Source organism: Microchirus variegatus, assembly GCF_963457635.1.
Source record: "Microchirus variegatus genome assembly, chromosome: 9".
Lineage (NCBI taxonomy): Eukaryota > Metazoa > Chordata > Actinopteri > Pleuronectiformes > Soleidae > Microchirus > Microchirus variegatus.
In genome coordinates this window covers 6,322,977-6,346,017 of record NC_139810.1, presented here as the reverse complement: position 1 = coordinate 6,346,017, position 23,041 = coordinate 6,322,977, and the positions used below count along the sequence as shown (strand labels likewise).

Sequence of the window (23,041 nt, the reverse complement as noted above, 5' to 3'; positions counted from 1 at the left end):
GTTTGAGTGCATTAGTTAATTCATTAAGGCAACTGCAGAAACGTCACAGTTGTCTCGGCAGCTCCCAGGGTTTGGTCGCTTAGCACCAACACATCAACAACCGAGCTCGAGCACCTTGAATTAAAAACACCTCTGGCTTCTGTAGATGCATGTGAACAACACCTAGAGTTTAGCTAACACAAACAGCTACAATATAAGTAATTGTTATCCGTTATTTTAGATTAGGGAACACATGTTCACCATTAAAGGTGCCATATGTAAGAATTTGGCCAAAAACGGTAACTACATTCAAATTCAAAATACTGAGGTTCCGTTTTCTGACGTAACTGGCAACCCGTGGTTGCTCGGCAGCTGAGACTCTACTGCCTGCAATGATTGGTAGACGGTGGTAGGTGGCGCCACATGCCAAAACATGATTTCAAAACATAAACATGATTTGCAGTCTGCAAAATATATTTTTTAAATGCAAATATTTTGGCTGCACTGTTGTTGTTGGTGAGTTCAGTTTGTCATATGAACATTATTCCTCCTTTGTGACATATTAAGAGGATTTTATGGCCAGTTGCTTTAGATTTATTACATAATGCACCTTTAACTAGGCGCTTACTAACATATATAAGTAGTATACTAGCCCTTTATTAGTATTCATTAAACACATATTAACACCTTATTCTACCTCTATTACAACATTATTTAAGGATTTTTCCTTCATAAAGTGTTAATTCGTGTTTAATATTTACTAATGAAGGGCTAGTTTGTTTCCTATATGCACGTTAGCAAGGAGACATGAAGTGGTGACGCCCGGGGCGTGAACCTTTCAGGGACTTAAAATATCGATATATGACCTGGAGTATCGATTATCGCATTGAACGATGACGGACGACAACATGTTAGCATAATGACAGGTACATGTGCATTAAATTGTGTTCCTAATTTCCTCTTCTGTGCAACAAAAATCCTTCAAAATGCAATTAATTACAGCTCATTACAGTTTCCGAGTGCAACACTGAGTGAATGAATGACTACCATCTTGTTCATTAATCGGGACATTAATCACAGGAGCACCTGCTGCTCCCTCCACTTACTTGTTGAAGAGATTCAGACCGATGCGGTAGTGTCTCTTGCGGATGACGTCGTTGCTGAAGATGGGCGAGTCCCAGCTGTTGCGCGTCTCCTTGTGGTACGTCTGCTTGCTGAGCGTCTGCTCTCGCAGGCTGTCGCGCGACGACGACTCGGAGCTGCAGTTGATGGTGTCGTTGGAGTTGGACGTGCTGTTGATGCTGTCGTTGTCCCCGTCGGAGAAGTCCGACTCGGACTTGCTCTGCCTGTTCGCCGAGCCGTTGATGGCCAGGTGGCTCTCCCGCTGCCGGTTCCGGTGGCGCAGGGGCGCGTCGTCGTCGCGGGACGGCACCCGCGGTGGCGGACCGTGGGAAATGTGTTTAGGGCTCGCTTGGGACGATGTAACAATGTGGCCGTGCGGCGGCTCGTACACGGGCGGCCGCTTGACCGAACCGCGGTCCGAGCGGTCGCTAAGCTCTACGGAGCTGTCGCTGGGAGGTTCAATGGTCAGCAACGGAAGATGGTCCATTCTAAGACGCTGCTCCTGGCACTCCAGAGAGGGCGTGCTGCGGCAGCTTGTGTCAGTGTCACGACCCTCGTCCTTAGGGTCAAGAGGCCAGTAATCCTGGGAGGAGTTGACTGACCGCAATCGCAAATCTGACTCTGTGCTGGAAGGTTGCTCCCCTGACCGTGACAGAGCCATAGAGTGGGACATGTCCTCCTCGTCTATGAACAGGGTAACATCGCTATACGACGCTAGCGTTTCGTCGTGCATGCGTCCAGCTCCCCTGCGGTGAGCCTTCACCTGATAGGGAACTACCCTCTCCAGGTCGGAGCAGCCCATGCTGTCTGGGTCGGGGCCTTCGTCGCCCTGAAGGCTGCGACAGTTCAGCGCGTCGTCTATCGACTCTGCCAGAGACTTGACCTGCCGGGAGAAGGCGTCTTCCAGCTCCGTGATAGTGTCTGTCAGGTCGCCCTGCGGAGGTGGGTGAGCGGCCATGTTGGCCTGCTGGTGAACCTCTATGTCGCCACACCCGGACTGCACCAGGGACAGCGGGGCGCCGTCCTCCGTCATGGACACCTGCCGCCCTTCGAAATAGGAGCTGTGCACTTTCTCCGGGCCTTCGAAAGACAGCTGCATCCTCATGTTGGACAGAACGATGCGCCTGGACATGCGGTTCTCAGACATGGAGCTCCGGAGACGTTCAAAGTTCTTGTTCATCTGATACTGGCGGAAGGCTGTCTGGATGGTGCGCGCTGCATGTCGAGTTATGAATCGTCCGCCATATTTGCGCTCCAGCATCTCCACCTACGGAGAAGATGGCTGTGGATTATTTGAGAAGCGGAGACACCACATAGGATATTTAAAGTAGACATATTATACCCTATTTCTCCAAGTGAACCTAGTTCCCTGGTGTCCTAATGAACATGTCTGTGACATGCCTTGGTCAAAACACCTTAAGGATGAAGCACCACAGCAGTTCAATCACTCTGCCAAAACAGCCCTGTTCACAACGCTCTCTTTTGAGTGCCTGTCTCTTTAAATGCAAATGAGACACAGGAAACTACGTCAGCGTCACTAAGGCTAACGGCAGCTAACAGCAGTTAGCATTTGGAAAAGCCATCATTTGCCAACTCTAGCAGGCACATTGCTGTCATATATAAAATGTAAATCCTCTGAGGCTGGAAGTTTGTGTAGAACTCTGTGCTGCACTGTGCAGCCAAGAATAGAAGTCAACATCGGGTGTTTTATCTCCTGTACTTAGACTGAGGAGGACCACAAAAACATGAGTGAGTCATCTTTTTTCACACTTTGCCGACTCATAGGGCCTCCAGAGTCCCAAATATAACTATTAAAATCATTAAAAAGTTTAAATATTTGAATTGCAGGATTTTACCACCAGGAATACAAATGTGGGTGTGTAAGTAAATAGTGGTTAAAAAATAATTAGTCCAGAAGATTGTTTTCACCAATAAATGAAATCAACTCAGGGACGACGAAAAGTAAATGTGAGTAAGAGCAAGAGGGAAAATCCTTGGATGTGGTGATAATACAGCGTGGTGAAGTGTCTGAGGTTTTATCAATGGACACATCACAACCACTAATTTCAGGCATCAACACTCTCTCTCCCTCTCTCCCACAGAAAACACCACCAGTTTTTCCACAGCTTTCACATCTTTGCAGCAGCTGCTGCTGCCCCACATCCACTCTTCAATTTGTAGACGCTATTATTCAGGCATGATAAAAAAAAAAGTAAATACATTCTTTCAGTCGACTCCAAAGTCCACTCTACACTCACTCTCATTCATATTTGCTTTTTTGTCGTCCTGTACAATATCGAAGAGGATTAGGGACACACAGGAACAAAATATTTGAGTTGAGAATTTTAAAGTTTAAAGTCAGAATTGTGAGAATAAAGTCATAATTATGAGAATAAAGTCATAATTATGAGAATAAAGTCAGACTTCTGAGATTAAAGTCAGGATTATGAGAATAAAGTCAGAATTCTGAGTTTAAAGTCAGTATTCTGAGTTTAAAGTCAGAATTGTGAGAATAAAGTCAGAATTGTGAGAATAAAGTCAGAATTGTGGGTTTAAAGCCAGAATTCTGAGTCAGAACCCAAATATTTTCTTCTGTGTGGCCCTAATCCTCTTCCATAGAGTTGAAAAGACAATCTGAGCCATTTATTTATTCAAAAACAACCTTCAAATAAGGTAGAGTTGCTGTTGTCTCATGGGATTACACAGTAGCCATTTCCTCCACGTCAAACAGATGGACTGGACCAATTCTAGAAGCTTCATTCACTTACACGCTCACAGGATGAAAAATCCAACTCTATACATTGAACGTTGAGGTTTACCTGTTTGTCCTGAAGGTCGGCAGAGAGCTCGTAACTCTCAGAGAGCGAGCGTGACCGTTTGATGGCCTCCTCCTCCGCCTGCTTCCGGAGGATGGACTGCGAGTGCTGGAGCTTGGGCCGCCGAGGCCTCTGAGGCCCGGGCTGGACGCCGTGGCTGTAGAGCGGGCTGTCGAAGCGGTCGGGGCTGATGGCTGAGCCGTGAGTCACCGGACCCTGGCCGTAGCTGGCTCCGCTGCTGTCCAGGGAATGGCCGCCGTCGTTGGACCGTCCATCCCCTTCGACACTGCAGAGGGAGAAGGAGAGAGAGAGAGAGAGAGAGAGAGAGAGAGAGAGAGAGAGAGAGAGAGAGAGAGAGAGAGAGAGGTGATTAGAAATATCATGATGACGATAATTTAATTTGTGAGTCAAGAAGAAGAATCAGGTTAACTGCAGGTGTCGCCCCTCATCCGTAATTTTGAGTGTCAGAGAAAAAAAATGAGCTTATCTTCAAGAACGTTCGTCTCTATAATTAAAGCGGACATAGACCAGAAGTTCCAATTAACGCCGTTTTTCAGTGTGTATCTGCGTCATTACCTCGTTTATGAAGCCCTGAAGGTTCAAAACAAACAGTTCAGCCACGGCTGAGAACGCTGTATTTTATTGTAATCTCGGGCTCAGCGAGATCTCTGAAAAAACCCGATCCGGTTACGTGAACAGCAGATCCGGGCACTAGTGCGGGCACATCCGGTTGCGTACATTGAACCGCAGAAGAAGAATAACGTCCGTTGTGGAGGTGTTTCACGAGCGACAGTGTCTTCTGACTCTGGGTCTGACTCCGGGTCAAAGTCATAAAAGGGACTGCTGCGGGGAGTCGTGAAGAAGCTATTTTTAAACACTGTAAAAACAATGTTTTGATAATGAGTAGCAGTGCATCCACCGTTCCAGAGGGGGTAGCTGTGCTTCTGAGAGTGGGTGTACTGAATATGTCACTTCCGGGTACTGGCCAATCACAACACAGTCTGTCTTCTGGGTGTGAGATTTATGTCTGAAATATCGCGGCTGGGGAACAGCGTCAGAAAAGAGGATTTCTATCGGCTCGTTTACAGCAACTAGGAGGTTTTTGACCATAAAAACAAGTTAATATATGTAAGTAGACCTCCATAACTAACATATATGTGCAACAGGACCACTCTATGTGAGCTTTAACAAATAGGCAAAGAACAATCATTGAACAAACAAAATAGAAAAATTGAACTGCAGCAAAATTGAAAATTAAAATTTTCCTCTGCTCCAAATGCTGCAAACTATCGGGGAATCTTTTACGATCTCATGATTTGATTCGATTCCGATTTTTGGGGCTACGATTCGATTCAAAATCGATTTTCGATTCAAAACAATTTGATTAATAATGATTTCTGCTTCAATCTATAGGTGTGCAAAAGATGATCTACTCCAGACAGAATGACAAATGTTCAGTTTTAAACATTTATCAATGCTTTGATGGAACTGTTGCATAAAAGTAATATCACATATTGCACAAGTAACACAAATAAAAGTGCCTCTTTATAAAAAAATGATTCTGCTTCTGAATCGTAGTACGGTAAATGAAAATCGCGATTCTTATGTGAATGGACTTTTTGGCACACCCCGACTGCAAACGTCCACTTCTCACACCATTAATGTGCAAAGAAATCAAACGGCAACAAAAAAAAAAGTCTACTCACTCCCCGTCGGACTCGGCCGCTTTACAGGGCGACTGCTTACTGCGAAAGGACCGTCTGTTTTCTATGAAGTGCCAACTCTTCCTCCATATCTTGTCCACCATTCTTTCAGTCCAGAGTACACACACACACACACACAAGTCTCCTCCAGGAAAACACGAGTGCACTCTGCCACATTACGAGCCAATCAGCGAGCGCCGGCGTTGCGTCATGTTTGCCATGAGTGACGACGCACTGCTCCGATCGCAAAGTCCAGAGTGACAGAGCAAACACGACGATGTGAGCGCTGGTCGTTTAGAGGAACGCACCCAGTGGGTGTGAGCCACTGAACTGACTTCACACTCCCAGTGCGTTGTCTATACACTGGCAGACTAATGTGTTTGAACTGTGACTCGACACACACCTGTGCAGTGTACACAATCTACTCCCTTTATAAAAGGCAGCCGCCAATCGACGTCCAGCAACGGGAGCGTGGCAGAAAACGGATAACAGCACTGGGGAGGAAGTGAATAATTATGGTCATGGTTCGTTATGGTGTTCTTATGTGTGTCAAATGATGCGATCATTGGCATTCGGATTGGAATGAGTGAAAGTTGGTCGTATCTATCAATGAGTATAACCAGAGTTTCAATCTAACAAGGTGTACAAATACTTTGTTACTATACTTAACATATCTGCACTTTTACACCTGTACACAACTTTAACTTTTACTCTACTACATGCCCTAAATAAATTGCGTACTTTTACTTCCTCTTCATGACTCATTAGTAACAGATACAATCAGAAGAAGAAAGTTGGTAAATGGTCTGTACACTCTTAGAAATAAGGGTTCCGAAAGGGTCCTTCTGAAAGGGTTGAGGTTCTACCTGGAACCATTTGTTTCTGAAAAACCCTTTCTTCAGGAAAGGGTTCATGGGAACTCTAATGGTTCCAGTAAGAACCATTTTGATCCAGAGAACCCTTTAAAACCCCTTTCCTGAATAAAGGGTTTTAAAGGGGTTCTTGGTGGGACCCTCCAAAAGGGTTCTCCTATGAGGACAAACCGAAGAACCTTATATGGTTCTACTTAGCACTTTTATTTCTAAGAGTGTATTTACACAAAGCTTCTCTAGTCAAAGCTGCTTTACACTACAGTGTTTCCCGTTCACCTGAGGTGATCTCATGTCTCATGTAATTCTCGTCTTCTTTTAAATCTACAGCACAGTAAATATTTGGGGTGAATCTTGACTTTAAAAAGTTATTTTGCAGATCATTTTCCTTTCGCAATATATGGAAAAAAAAGAAAAATAGATCAGATATTTCACCCAAAGCTCTTGTGCTTTACAAAAAGTACTTAAACAAAGTGAATGAAGAAGAATAAAAACAGAACGTGGGGGTTAAGTGTCTTGTCCAAGGACATTTTGTCAGCAAAATGACTTTTGATACTTAAACGTCATATACCATAGACATTTACTCAAGTAATATTATATAAAAAAAAGTGACTTCAACTTCTATGAAAGTCATTTTCTGGGTAGGATACTCAAGTATCCCTTTTAGGTACTTTATACAAGACTGTAATCTGTAATCTGTAATCTATGAAATGATCAATAAACCTGGCATAATAATATGTATATATTATATATGGGCAGTTATTTTTAAAACTGCATGCATGTTTCCTGTATTTTCTGGCTGTGTTCCAAAAAAGTGATTGAGAAATAACTCGACTGTCTTTTACACAGCATGAAAACGACATGTTTACTGAACACATCGATTCAAGACTCTCTTAAAGCCTCCGACATACTATATATATATAGTATGTCGGAGGCTTTAAGAGAGTAGGAGGTAGTATGTAGTATGTAGTATGTATGTAGTATGTATACTGTGTGAGTATATACTCACACAGTATGTGAATAGTTTTAAAGTCAGAATTCTGAGTTTTAAAGTCAGAAATTTGAGTTTAAAGTCACAATTCTGAGAATAAAGCCAGAATTCTGTTTATAGTCAGAATTCTGAGAATAAAGCCATAATTCTGAGTTTAAAAGTCAGAAATTCTGAGTTCAAACTCAGAATTCTGAAAAAAACAACAACTGAATTCTGAGTTTCAAAGTCAAAAATTCTAAGTTTAAAGTCAGAATTCTGAGTTTCTTTAAGTGATTACCATGCAGGGGATGTTTTCGGTGTTTGTGTGTCTCAGACTGGATTTCTCGAAACTTGGCCACAGGAGGAGGAAGAATAAGAAACCGTTACATGTTCCGATGACAGGGGGGGTGGATACAAGAATTTAACATTGTGAGACAGGGGGGATATTTATGAAAACAGGAAAAGTGCACACTAGTGTGCTAGTCTATCTCTAAAAAAGGGAAACGTTTGGCGTGCATCTGGATAAAAGCCTGTATTTTAGTGTTGGCAGAGTTACTGTGCACTCGGAGAACTTCCCAGTTCACAGTCGGCGACTTGGCGGGGATGAGGCCAGAGGAAGAATCAATTCAGATTTTGGATCTGATAAAGGACATGGCTGCAGCACGTTTGTTGAGCAGTTTTTGTTTATTTCTAAATAAATAATGCAGATATCATGACTTAAATGAATGTAGAGATTGATAATATCTCTGAACCAGTTTAAATTTGACGTGCGATTTTAGTGTTTCTATTTCACGACCTGTAACGACAAATCAAAACTCTTGTGTGAACCGCTTTGCTTTAAACTGATCAGTTTCTAACACAAAAACGCTTTTAAGAATGACCTAAAAATGTGAACAGAGCTGTTTTTTTTCAAAAAACAATATTGGAAAATGTATCACAACATGAGCCAAATTATGTTAACGATTGTTCGTTCCAGGACAGCGTTTGGATTCAAATGTTATTATACATATAAGTAAAGATACAGAGTTATTCACATAATGCTTAAGTAATTTGAACTATATCTAAATATAGAACTTTTGTAATGTTGTTTTTGTTTTCCCACGCCTCCTCTTGATTCTACACAAGCGTTTACGCCGCAGTGTTTATCCTCTTCAAACACCGCCTCACAAACCTGCAGAGCATTTAATCCATTATGTCATGTTGATTTGACGCTCTGTTGTGTATAATTATGGACTATTCCGTTCGCGTTGTTTCTGCATTATTATTGCTCGCAATTATTTCCCCCCAAACAAAAGCTAATTAGAACGTAAAGGTGTTTTACGCCATTATTGACTGTGCTGAATCACTGTTAGAACAAATGAACTACAAGCTGCTTTGAATAGATACCGCGTGTGTGTACGACTGTCGGTCCTCTGCGGTTTGCTCTCTCACCCAGTTTCACCTCCGAAAACAGTCAAGGCTCAAAGTGAAAAAACACAGTGTACACAGTAATGGCTCCGAGGACCCAGACGCAGCATCTTTCCCCTCCATTTTGTCTATTTCTGCTGCACTTTTTCTACCCCAGGGTGTGAGTAATAGTGGACGTACAGCTGGAATAAGTGCTGCAGTACTTTTCTGCTGAGGTCACAGACTAAAAAAGGGAGGAAAAAGTGGCGTTTTAAGTGCTATAATGGGGGGAAGAAATATAGAGGGAGTGAACAAGACAGTACTCACACAGACAGAACTGAGTCATGCTATCGTTTCATAACAAAACGTTGTTGTTGTTGTTGTTGGAGGAGGTAAAAGACGAGGTTGTCCAAGGATAGCAATGGTAACCCCTAGCTTGAAATGCGATCGCGCTGCTAGCTAACATTGTCTGTCGCTCCGTCTGGGTCACTGGGATAAAGACCCAGACAAAGTTAGCAGACAAATCAGCATCTTTCCCCTCCATTTTGTCTATTTCTGCCCCAGCGTGTGAGTAATAGTGGACGTACAGCTGGAATAAATGCTGCAGTACTTTTCTGCTGAGGTCACAGACTAAAAAAAGGAGGAAAAAGTGGCGTTTTAATTGCTGTAAGGGGGAAAAAAATATAGAGGGAGTGAACAAGACAGAACTGAGTCATGCTATCGTTTCACAACAAAACTTTGTTGTTGTTGTTGGAGGTACACGACGAGGTTGTCCAAGGATAGCAACGGTAACCCCTAGCTTGAAATGCGATCGTGCTGTATTAGCGAGCTAACGGCTAGCTAACATTATCTGTCGCTCCGCACTATTCTGCTCTGAGGTCACAGACAAAAAAGGGAGGAGAAAGCGGTGTTTTAATGCTGCGTTCCAGAGCCCATCCAAACAAATGGGATGTGGGATTTATCCTACCTGAATTGTACTAGCTCCTAGTTCAAAGCGTTCCAGCAATTGAAGTCGAATGTTAGAAAAACATGGACGATCGCGGCGCTTTAGCTTTATGTTTGAAGAGGCGTTTTGACTGTCAGCAATTCAGTCTACTTATATACGGGATCGTATCTATGTTCCCCGGGTCCTATGTTCCTCGGGTCCTATGTTCCCCTCTTTGTATATAATCGGGGAACACAGGACCCTTTCTCTAAAAAAGGGTCCTATATTCCCCGCTGTTCACCCAAAGGGTCCTATGTTCCCCGCTTTGTATGAGACCGGGAAACATAGGACTCTTTCTCTAAAAAAGGGTTCTATGTTCCCCGCTGTTCACCCAAAAGGACCCGGGGAACATAGGACCGTACCCCATACCCCTAACCCTAACCCTAACCCTTTACCCTGGAGCTCCACACCCAGGCTTCCACAAAGTGGGGAACATAGGACCCTTTTTTTTAAAAAGGTCAGATGCTTCCCGATCGGGGAACATCCCCGATGTGATGAACATCACAACAAAACTTTGTTGTTGTTGTTATTGTTGGAGGTAAAAGACGAGGTTGTCCAAGGATAGCAACGGTAACCCCTAGCTTGAAATGCGCACTGTATTAGCTAGCTCACAGCTATTGTCTGTCACTCCTTCTGGGTCTTTATCCAGCGGGAGCCCGCATTGGTTCGGATACAAGCATGGATAAGTATGTTAGCTCAGCTGGCAGTGATTTTCAGCCATGAGATCCAGGGATTTGCAGGTTGGGGGTTGTGAGGTGGAGAGCGAGAGAGCGAGAAGGAGACCATCTCTTCTTCTTCTTCTTCTTCTCTCTGAACACATCCTGAACAAACAGGCCCAGGGCCCCTGTCTCAGGCCTCAACCCCATTGCATGAGTCGGACCTGAGGGGAAAAACATTCCTCCGTCCCGGAAAAGAGGAGTCACATCTACAGGGAATAGAACAAGGCTAATGAAGTGCAGGCCGGAGTCACGGAGGAAGAGAAAGCCACAGTGTGGAACCGACGTAACTCCCGAAGAGCAAGACAATTAATTTCAAACTTGTGTTTTCAGATTTTTGCTCTTTCTTTTTTTTGTACGTTTGAGAAACGTTATTGAATTAACAAGCTGGTAACTTATTGCAGTTGGAAACATTAGACAGTGTATGAAAATGTACAAAGTCTTGGGGTCAGGGGTTGGTTGACCCCACTTCTTACTTGATTTAGATAGACACTAAAAATAGACTATCTAGATTTAGATAGACACTAAAAATAGATGATTTTTGCCATCACTAATCAAAAACAGCCACACTGGTTGCTGCTGACAGGTTCTGACGCATGAAAATAATGATTTTCCAAAGCTCAAAATTTAAAGTGTTTACTCCTTTCATTCAGTAAACTTAATCAATTCCCTTTAATCTAACCCAAAATCAAAATATAATATAAAAAAAACATTGAAAACGGTCAAAAAACTGTATGCTTGATGAAGAAACAACCTGCTGTGGTGGGAGGTTCCCAAAACAAAAACCCTAACCCTTAGGGTGTGGCTATGGCATGATTGACAGCCGTCACAAACCAATAGGATAAAGTACGACATTAATAGTTCATCTCACTTTAAATCTCCTGGATTTCATGGATAAAAAGACAATATATCGGTCTTCTTTTCTATTTTTTGTTGGTGTACTTAAACATATCCAGAGAACAGACTCTTCCAATCAAATCAAACAGAACATCCCTGATCTCACCCCACATGCACTGACAGCATCTGCGCCAAAACACAACAAAAGCAGATGTTTGCTCAGAGAGCTCATAAATACAGATGCGTTCTCCAGCCTCTGCGGCGCAGATGCAGGTAAAGGTTAGAGGACCTCACAGTAACGAGTTTAAAAACTTGATAGTAAACACTCGGATGTGTCAGCCGTTTCAGCCGATGACTACAACTAAATGGATCATTCTGTTATGGCTATAAAAAGAAAGCGAGGAGCAGGTTGGGGATTTCAGAGTCTGACGCACAGCTGCGAGCTGGAAAGCTTCACTGGCCGACAGACGGACAGATTCACTCCTGAGAGTCTGCAGCAGACGGGATACGGTCCACGGGAGCCTTGTAAGACTCGTGGAGTCTAGTAGCAGTGACTACTGGAAGTTGTAATACTTGAGGTGGAGAAGTGTGCGACTTGAAACTGTCATCGTGAATTTATGTTGACGTGAACAGAGACACACGAGTTCAAAGTGACGCCACACAGCTGAAACTGCACATGAATCTGCACACAAGAGCTCTAACCTTTGCTCTTGTTACTACATTTTGAATAAATGTTAAAGGTGCATTATGTAATAAATCTTAGGCAACTGTCCATAAAATCCTCCTAATATGTCACAGAGACTCAGGAATAATGTTCATATAACAAACTGAACTCACCAACAACAACAGTACAGCCAAAATATTTGCATTAAAAAAAATATATTTTGCAGACTGCAAATCATGTTTTTGTTTTGAAATCATGTTTTGGCATGTGGCGCCACCTACCGCCGTCTACCATCATTGCAGTCAGTAGAGTCTCAGCTGCCGAGCAACCACGGGTTGCCAGTTACGTCAGAAAACGGATCCTAAAAGACCTCGGTATTTTGAATTTGAATACAGTAAATATTTTTGGCCACATTCTTACATGCCAGTAGCACTGCTAACATTGGTAGCTAATGCTACCAACATTTGCGTGTCTTTTTTTTGCCATGACATGTCGCGTTCTAGTCTAAAGGGGTCGGCCTCTGACTCCTCAAAAAGGGTTTGCTTGTCGTTAGCCTGCTGCCTGTGGCTAGCGTTAGCCGTGTGGCTAACTTAAGGCCGGTTAACTCAGAGTCACTAGCAACACTTGTTTGTGACAAGAGACAAAGGGCAGACAAAAAAGAAGAAGCGTTGGTTGTGGCAGAGAGAAGTCTTGTTCTATATTTATTTCTAACTAACATTTATTTATGTTTATATATTTACTGTTCTTAAACCTCCTTAATAAAAGTAGCCGTACCGAATTCCAGGTACAGACACCGGTACCGTATCCAATTATGAACGATAGCCAGCCCTACTTGTGACCACTTTAATATGCGTTGCAGTTTCGATTTCTATACGCTGACACATACAGAACATACTATAATTATGTATCTATCACACAGCTGTCATTCACAGCTGCCAGGAGCAACTTGGGGTTCAGTGTCTTGCTCAAGGACACTTCAGCATCCAGGGATCATACTGCCTTCCTTTAGTGTTTGTGATCAGGTGGACTAATGACTTCCCAAAAGCCTTGTTTCCACCAAGCAGTAGAATTTGGTTTTAGTTTGGTACATTACACAATTATTTGTGTTTCCCTGACTTATTGTGTGTTATTTTGGTGTCCTTTGAGTAACGTAGCGCTGGGAGCACCGAAGCTCAGTGGTCCAGCTCCTGGATGGTGGAGATTAAAACTCACTTCCATATCGTAACAGGTACAGAAAAACACCAAATACATATATTTTTTTAAACAGACAGTATATCGCATCAGAGAGAGAGGAACAAAAGCTGTTTATGGAAATCTACGATGAAAAATGCTATTTATGTAGCTGATGCAGCGATCACTATCCGACCACCACACCTGCAGTGGAAATGTAAGCAAGTTCAGGACGTACCTTTCCAAACTACATGGACAGCACGATACCACTTTTTTTGGGTCATTTTAGACGAATATATGAACGTATGAAGCTATGAAGCTTTTCACAACAACACATTTGTGCTGAGTCATTTCAAAGACATCATTCTCCATCTGTGTAACAAGTATTGTTCTCCCAAAAAGAAGAAATAAACATCTGTCCGATACCGATTCTCATCCTTATTCCAAACTGCACCGTGGCGCGATGAACTGCATTTTACTGCTTGGTGAAAAAGTTAAGTTGAGCTTTGTAAACTGATTCATTATTATTTATAGATGATTTAAGGAGAGCTCCATTAGATGTGCAAAGGCTTGATTCAAAGCTATTTGGACCGGCCCGTGGCCCATTAACCCATAAATAATGAATGTATTATTAAAAAGCCAAACAAAATATATATAGTGTTGCCTATTTCTGGCACTTTGCGACACTTTGTGATACTTTGCGTCCCTTTTTGGCAAATACTAGTACAGCTGTAATTGTACGCAGCCTTATGTATGTACCAGAATATTTTGCACTACGAGCCAACTGTAGCAATTGTACCTGAATATTATTGGTTACTGTTACTTATATTTCTGCAAAAATAGCCCATTGTGGCCATTGCTCCTTAATGTTGTTTATATTGTTACCTCTAATTTTGTCAGAGCCAACTGTGACTGTTATACCCAAAATGTTGGTGGTACTGTAACTGTAACCTTTTTGCACTTTACACAAATTGTATTGAACTTGAAGTTTTTTTACTTTCCTTTTCTGCACCATTTCAATAAATAACTGCTAAAATATGTCTAACATTTTGTATCTATTTGTATCCGTTTGAAATAGTAGAGTCACATCTGCCCGTCAGGTTCAAAGCACCGCCTTTAACAACACAACCGAAGGCAGTTATCAATCCTAACATCTCGGTGAATGAATGAATGAATGAATGAAAGTCTTTGCTTCAAAGCGATCATGAGCCCATTTCGGATCAAAGTCGCGCCGATCTTTACGAGAACAAACACCCGCTATATTGGCAAATTAAAAACCCGCACACATCACTCCACTGCGAGCGCGAGGAGCCTTTGACGGATGTTTCGCTGATTACTTCCACACATTTACTCCGAGTAATCGGAAATCAATACAACACCCCCCCCCCCCCCCAGTTGACTGCCAAGCTTCTTTCTGTGTGAATCAAAGCATTCCTGCTGTCAAGACACTCATCAACAACAACACCAACTACTTTGTTATTTATTATTATGTCTCCATAATGAATAATTAAACTCTGACACAATACACTCAGCACCTGGCTTTGAAATTTCATATGAAAACACACACACACACACACACACACACACACACACACACACACACACAGTCACAGCCAGTAAGCGGGAGGGCCACGAAACACCACAGGAATGCCCTTCAACTGAGCTGGGGTGAAGGGACCCAGCTCACAGATGGATTCTGTACAGTGAGACTAAACACACCATGATATCTCACTCACACACACACACACACGCGCACACACACACACACACACACACACACAGTGACTCAGAGAGGAGGACGTGTGATCTGTTTTCCATTGTAAAGGAGTCACAGTTGAAAATGGCAAAAACCTCAACATTCACGATCTTCGCGACTTCTACTCGCATTAATACCGTCATCTTCCAGTGAGGATTATGTGTAACGCACACACGGCCCGGTGTCACACACACACACACACACACTCATATTTCACACTCTCCGAGACTGTTCTCCTCTTACCAGCCGTTGAGCTCCAGCTCCAGCAGTGACTGCGTCTTCTCCGAGTTACACTGCAAACACCACATGCTGCCCGGCACTCGTACAGACGCTGTACTCCAAACATCAGTGATCCCAATCACCGGGTCTTCCCCATTGCTGCAACCTACCCAGGTTTTCCTTCCTCTCTCTCTCTCTCACACACACACACACAGAGCTCTCAGTACAGTGTCATCTCCCTCCTGCAGCTCGTGGCTCTCCGCCGCTCACAAACATTCCCATTTCGGCTGCCTAAGGATGGCCGGCGAGCATGGCAAATGACAAGTGAAGCTCTTTTTCCTCTTTTCTTCCCTCTCTGTGTCGTCGGTGTGCTGGGATAGTGGGAGGATAAGGGAGGGGGGGCGGAGGCTGGGAGAGACTGGAGTGAGTGAGGGTTTTCTGCTGCCAGTATGGAGGGGGTGGTGATGGGGGGGGGGGACGGGGTGCAGAGAGTGTGTGAGTGAGTGTTGTAGCTGGGTAGAAGGAAGGAGAGAAGGAGGATATGAAATGCCTCCTGCAACACTGTTCGCAATATGAAATGTGCAAGGGACGGAGACTCGTATGACCCCTGCAGGGGTGGGGGGGGTGACACAGAAAATGAAAATCACATTTTCAGACATCAGGGGATGGGAAAAAGAAGATGGCGAAGGCGAGGGAATGAGAGGAAGAAATAGGCGTTAATAGCAAAGAGAGGATGTAGCAGAGGGGTAAAGAATAAGTGTGTTTCCATGCACAGTTAACGCCATTTAACTGGATTATTGTCGCTGTCCTACTACACAAGCATTAGTGTGGGGAATCGATTTATTGAAGGAAGTGCGACTCCCTTCAGTTTGGTTGAATTATACATTATACAAGTTTGAGGTCACTTAGAAATGTCCTTATTTTTTAAGGAAAAGCACTTTTTTTCAATGAATATAACATTAAATGAATCATAAATACACTCTATACATTGATAATGTGGTAAACGACTATCCTAGCTGCAAACGTCTGGTTTTTAATGGAATATGTACATAGGTGTATAGAGGCCCATTTCCAGTGTTCTAATGGTACATTGTGTTTGCTAATGGCGTTAGAAGACTATTGGATGATTAGAAAACCCTTGAAAACCCTTGTGCAATGATGTTAGCACAGCTGAATACAGCAAAGTTTGAAGGGACAAAAAAATTATTTTGAATAAAAATCATTATTTCTCATCTTGTCAATGTCTTGACGATATTTTCTATTCATTTTGCAACTCTTTTGATGAATAAAAGTGTGACTTTTAATGGAAAACACCAAAAAAATTGTATAGGTGACCCCAAACGTTTGAGCGGTAGTGTATAACCAAAACAAATGTAGCTGGCAGCTAGTTTGTACCATGTCTAGCGCCAGTATGTGTCTTTCTACCATCCATCAACTTCAAAAATAAACTTTGGCGTACAAATTTGGCGTCCTCATCAGATTTCAGGACGAACCCAGGAGGACGAATTGTTGACTTGTTGACTCCCAACTGTATTTTCTGGGTGCGTCAGTCTGACTTTGAGAAATCCCATTTAGTGCAGTATAAGTCAGGCTAACTTTAAAAGTCAGAATTTAAATGTTTTGCACTGACTCTACTGACTGACCCAGGTACAGGATGTCAAACAGACGTGAGGTTAGTAAAAGGACATAAACGTGGGAAGGAAATGTGGCACAAGGAGAGTTTGGGAGTGTTCAGTGAACGTCAAATGCCTTTTTCTTGGCATTTTTGTTCCACAGACGAAAGGACTTAGGCAAAACGGCAAAACAGGAGACAGCACCTCTAATAATAGAGTCTTTTATGGCTGAGAAGTGACTGTAAAAATGGTCTCTAAGAAAAGCACCAGCGAGGATTCGGCTGCCGAAATTCACACTAATGAAGAGGTTTTTCCTCCTCCTGCCCTTTTATTTTCAACCTCCTCCTAAATCGGCTTTCTTTCATTTCAAGCGTAATGTTATACTGTTTTTAAAAAATGCCACCCGTACGATGCCACGGCGGCTAAACTCGCATGTATCCGACTTTACACATGCAGCCGACCGAGCCTCGTCTCGGTTTCGACAGGCCGGAGACTAATCACCCCTTTGAGAGGAGGGGGTTGGGGTAAACTGCCCCCAAGTCAAAGGTATTTTCTATCTAATGACAACAGGCACAGGAAACAGAGGAGAATGGCTCCCACATGGAGCCGCTTTACAGGGACACCAATCATCTCCACACACACGGCCTCTGTTGATATCCTCTAATTACAGACGTGAACCTCTAAAACGATCACCTTTCGCTGGACTGTTTTTTCGTCAAACGAAAAAGACGCAGAGAAGTGAAGGACAAAAGCAAAAGAAAGAGTTGCTCAGGGAGAGGGGAAAAATCTTGTGCGTACAGTATCTCCACATGTGCCATGAATCAGAACAGGGACTCGCTTGCCATATGTGACTCAGGCAGAATCATTATGAGCACACAGAGACACAGACAAGACAGACAGACAGACAGTCCATGACCGGCCAACTGGTCTATTTCAGTTTGAGACCTTGGCCCTGGACTCTGGTGACTACAGCTGCTAATGCAGACACTTGTCTTTACTTAGAGAGACTCAACGATCACACTCTCCACTCGGACTGAAACCCCGTTTCATTCCTTCTACTGTCTGGAAATGATGCAAACAAAAAAAAGCTGCTGCTTTAAATTATACATGCTTCATTTAAAGGTTTAATTACTGCAGACTGTAACAAAAAGAGGACTTCTCCACTTGCTCCTGCCTTTTCCCAAGAATGTCAGGGAGCTACGGTGGCCTTCACCGACCAAAAAGGATGTTCTTCTTCTTTGTTTGCATAGCAGGTTTCTTTGGGCAATAGAATTTAATTTTTATGGCTACTTCTTTTTGTTTTTTCCAGTCACACGCCAACCTCTCTGCTCGCTTTACTAGCGCAATGTTGCGGTTGCCTCCGTCTGTCTTGACATCAACGTTATGACATTGACGTTAACGCATGACACTTTTCCATGACGACTGACCGGGAAAAAGACATGCACAACGCCATGTTTACATGCCGCGGCACCGGAGTCCAGGCACCGTTTACCAGTTAGCTCCGTTAGCTCCTTTAGCAACATTAGCGTGCCTACAGTCGAACTGGAGCTGTCGAACAGAAAGAGCAGCGCTACAAATAACCAGCGTACCTGTGTACTGCGTATGTGTGCCTTTGTTTTTAATTACTTTAGAGACTCATTTTAACAATCGGGAGTTACGTAAAACGCTGTTAACCGCCGTTAGCGCGTTAATGTGCCCAGCACTACATCAAACAAATCACTTCCTGTGTGCAAGGCAGAAACGTCGCCAGGCGACACAATATCCAAACACGGCTACACAGAGCGAGTCGTGCGGAGTTGATAATGGGTTCAATGCAACATGAATATCTTGAATTTATCCGAAAGGTACGAACTACAGCTTTAAGACGACCGTTTAATAAAACAGGCACCCATGTTGTTCTGTCGCTTTATTAGTACCAGAGCAGGCTTTTTTTTTTTTTTTTTTTTGGTGGCAGACCTCAGAGTGTCTAACAAGAGTTTATTGTTTGGGAGTCAGATATGAAGTAATATCTTGGTCCCGTTTTGTAAATTAACATGCAAAGCGCATTAAACCCCAAGCAATGTGATTGTTTCAGTGTGATGCTCGAGGGCAGCATCGGCATTAGCGTCGAGGAGAGCTCTGCCCGAAATGATGAAATCAGATGAATTCCAGATCTGTAAAGAGCTGTAAAGTTGTTGTTTTTTCACCATCTTTAAGACACTTAAAGAAGCCTGTGTAATTATCTCTGTCTGCCTGCCTCACAGCCTCGCTATTCCTGCTCTAGAGTTACGATCCAGTGCAGTCGTCCCGGCTGAGTGAAGGCCCCACTCCATCTCCCGAGACCTGGCTGCTGCACAACGCTCAGCTACAGAATGATGTCATTGAGAATTCCATGCAGAGGCCCACTCTCCGCTCATAAAATGCCATTTCTTCAACTCAATACATATGGTTTCTCTATGTGTTTCAGCTCCTACTCCACCGCAAAAAAAAAAAAAAAAAAAGCCCCTCCCTCCTGAGTTTAGTTTCACAGCCTTTGCTTGTTTTCCCTCTTCCACTCTTAATTTAAAGAAAGTCAGATCCATTACACATTGGAGGAAGGCCAAAGAGGCATCGGCGGGTCAGCAGCACACTTTATCAGGTGCATTCCCACAGATGCACAGACGTTTGGGAATCAGAAGAACTTTCTAGAGAGAAGACAGAGCATCGGGGATGACAAGAGGGGGGGGGGGGTGATCATTTCCTGGAAAGTTGGTCACAAGATTTTGGCGCCATGTGCTCCCATGGACATGACATCATGCACCGTTTCTCATTATCTGCTTATGCGGGATGCTGAGCAACTAAGACCTGCGCTAAGAAATGGAAAATAAAGCAAAAAAAAAAAAAAAACTCAGTCCATGCCTGGTCTGGAAACAATTAGAGGCCGGGGCTGATGTCATAGTTTGATACTGCAGCGTACTAAATGAGATGTAGTGGCCCGTTTTAGCTTTGTGAACACAGAGGACTTTGTGTGGGAAGACAAAAAAAAATAATAAAGTAAATACTCAGGAACAAATAATATCTGCGCACTAAAAAGGATCTGGCAGTAAGATTTATAATTAGAGTCAACATAAGAGTAATTAAAGGGATATGCGGCCTCTTAGCTGGAGCTAATGTGTTGCTGTTGGGATCCAATGGGAATGATCGAAGACCATCAGTAGCAAGTGATGTCTGACAGGGATTCTTCTTTTTGTTCTCCCGTTCATAACCAAGGAATCCAATTGAGATCGAAACAATCCGTTTGTCGAGTCACATGGAAAACGAAAGAATCATTTGGCCACATCTGGTAAGCGTTGAATTCAGGTGTGTCAAACAGGCTTCTGGGAAGGCCCCTTTTCTCCAATGTGGGACAATCTTCAGGCATACAAAGGACAGCTAAAGGACAATGCTATGCTTCCAACTTTGTGGCAACAGTTTAAGAAAGACCATTCTCAGTGCACAAAGCAAGGACTATAAAGACATGGTTTGATGAGTTTGGTGTGGAACAACTCGACTGAACTCGACCCTATCGAGCACCTTTGGGATGAACTGGAACAGAGCCAGGTCTTCTCGTCCAACATCAGTGCTCCTACAGAATGAACGGACGCATATTCCCATAGAAACACTTCTTCAACGAAGAATGGACGCTATTATAGCTACAAAAACGGGACCAACTGTATATTAAAGTACTGTATATGTATTTGAATACATCATTGCAGTCCCTGTTGGTGTAATGGTCAGGCGTCCAAATACTTTTGTCCACAGAGTGTATTATTCCATGTGAAATATACTTCTGCACCTTGGGTAAATCATCCATCCATCCATTTTTTTATCCTCCACCAGAGGGTCGCGGGGTGCTGACATAGGGCGATAGGCGGGGTACACCCTGGACAGTTCGCCAGTCCATCGCAGGGCCACGTAGAGACAAAAAAAACCCTTCACTCACACTTCGCTCACACTTATGGTCAATTTAGAGTGACCAATTTACCTAATCTGCATGTTTTTGGACTGTGGGAGCTGGAGAACCCAGAGAAAACCCACGCACACACAGGGAGAACCTGCAAACTCCATGCAGAAAGGCCCTTGTTCCAACTGGGGCTTGAACCTTGGTCTTCTTGCTGCAAAGGCAAGATCGCTAACCACTACGCCAACTGTGTGGCCCTTGGGCAAATCAATCACAGGGAATTCGACTAAAGGCCCCATTTCCCATCAGGCAATTATTTGTGTCAGACATTGCCCTAACCAACCCATACTATCTTCTGTTGAAGCTAAACTAACTGCAGTCCCTTGATAGGTCAGCAGGGAACCATGGGTTCTACGTGTTACAGTAGGGGAAAAGCAGCTGTGGTGGGGTTTTTTTTAACACAGCCTGCAGCTTTTTCTCAAACAAAGCTCGTCTTCTTCTTGTAATAAACAGCCACATGCCAAGAAGAAACAACAACACAGAATGCTGGATGCCCTCCGTTTGTTGCTCTCCGTTTACTGTGTTGCGTTCTTCTTCTTCTTCTTCTTCTGTGAGCTACATACACCATACCCTATTTATGTAGCTGACACATACTGATCTGTACTGCAGTGCTTGGTGGAAATGAGGCTGGAGCAGCTTCAAGGAGGTGAACAAATGTAGTAAAAAAGTTAAAAACAATATCAGAGGAGCTAGTGGGAGGAGCTCAGGACAAAGAGCTTCCAATCCGAAGCGTTGGAGAAGAGACTCCACCAACTCTCGAAGCCGACTACAGTTTTTAACTCCATTATCTTTTCTTTTTTTGGTGCCGAGCGCAGAAGTGTTTGCAGCTCAATGCATTGAAAAAAAAACTGTGAAAACGGCAGAAATTGGTTCTGAATGACTGGTTACGACTGAAGAGCCGTAAACGTCTTTCAAAGTATAGTTTGACATTTGGGAAAATTACAGTCATTTACTTTCCTGTCAGGGGTTGGAGGAGAAGATTGATAGCCCTCTAGTGTGTGTTCGTGTGTGTGTGTGTGTGTGTGTGTGTGTGTAGGCTGCACTAAATATGGAGTTGCAGCCAGCAGACGGATCGCTGAAGTTACAATAAAAAAAATGAGACAGCGAGCCAGGAAGTCCCCCGTCATCTAAAACAGTGTTGTAACATAGTTTCTGCTGACTGGGTTATAAGTTATGACATTTGTAATCATTGTAATTCCCAATATAATTATAATATTTGTAAAAATATATACTAAAGTGACAAAAACAACCAACTAAAGTCACCAAAAGAACATTCTAGTCCACAACTATAACAGATGACTATGAGTGGTTTTTATCATGATGTGCGATAATTATCAAACACTACTGTTCAAAAGTTTGGGGTCACTGAGACATTTTTTGTGTTTTCCATTAAAAGTCAAACTTTTATTCATCAAAAGAGTTGCAAAATGAATAGAAAATATAGTCAAGGCATTGACAAGATTAGAAATAATGATATTTATTCCAAATAAATAACCAGCAAAACTGTTTTCAGCTGTGCTAACATCATTGCACAAGGGTTTTCAATGGTTTTCTAATCATCCAATAGTCTTCTAACGCCATTAGCAAACACAATGTACCATTAGAACACTGGAAATGGGCCTCTATACACCTATGTACATACACTCTTAGAAATAAAAGTGCTAAGTTGAACATCAAAGGTTCTTTGGCTTGTCCTCATAGGAGAACCCTTTTTGGTTCCAGGTAGAACCTTTTTTATAAAGGTTCCACCAAGAACCCTTTTAAAATCCTTTATCCAGGAAAGGGGTTTAAAGGGTTCTCTGGATCAAAATGGTTACCAAGAACCCTTGAAAAAAGCCCATTTTCAGAAGCCAATGGTTCCAGAACCTCAGGCCGTAGAAGGACCCTTTTGGAACCCTTATTTCTAAGAGTGTATTCCATTAAAAACCAGACGTTTGCAGCTAGAATAGTCGTTTACCACATTAACAATGTAAAGAGTGTATTTCTGATTCATTTAATGTTATATTCATTGAAGAAAAGTGATTTTCCTTCAAAAATAAGGACATTTCTAAGTGACCCATTTCTAAGTGAACTTTTGAACGGTCGTGTAAACTGGCCATTCCTTAAGGCAACAGGCTTCTAGGTCAACGTCAACTCAGATTGGCTCCAACCCTTGAGGATAAATGGAAATATTCACTTTCTTGTGATATATTTGTTTGCATACTATCAACGTTTTTAAATGTAAGAAGCATCTGGGTGACTGTCGCACACAAAGAACAAGGTTCAGGTTGGCTCCACT

The 23,041-nt window shown here is 43.0% G+C and overlaps 1 protein-coding gene across 2 annotated transcripts in view; it reads right to left on the bottom strand.

Annotated features, from left to right (window-relative positions):
• The window catches only part of LOC310931501 (IQ motif and SEC7 domain-containing protein 1-like), a 37,807-nt gene extending 22,344 nt beyond the window's left edge, over positions 1-15,463 (bottom strand). For both annotated transcript variants that reach the window (XM_083894671.1, XM_083894672.1), the window contains exons 1-3: positions 15,217-15,463; positions 3,921-4,203; positions 1,086-2,368 (exon numbers count right to left, since the gene is read on the bottom strand). In XM_083894671.1, the coding sequence (XP_083750797.1) occupies positions 1,086-2,368; positions 3,921-4,203; positions 15,217-15,281 (1,631 nt within the window). In that variant the 5' untranslated portion in view covers positions 15,282-15,463. The remainder of the gene's footprint in view (positions 1-1,085; positions 2,369-3,920; positions 4,204-15,216) is intronic.
• Positions 15,464-23,041: the final 7,578 nt, after the last annotated feature.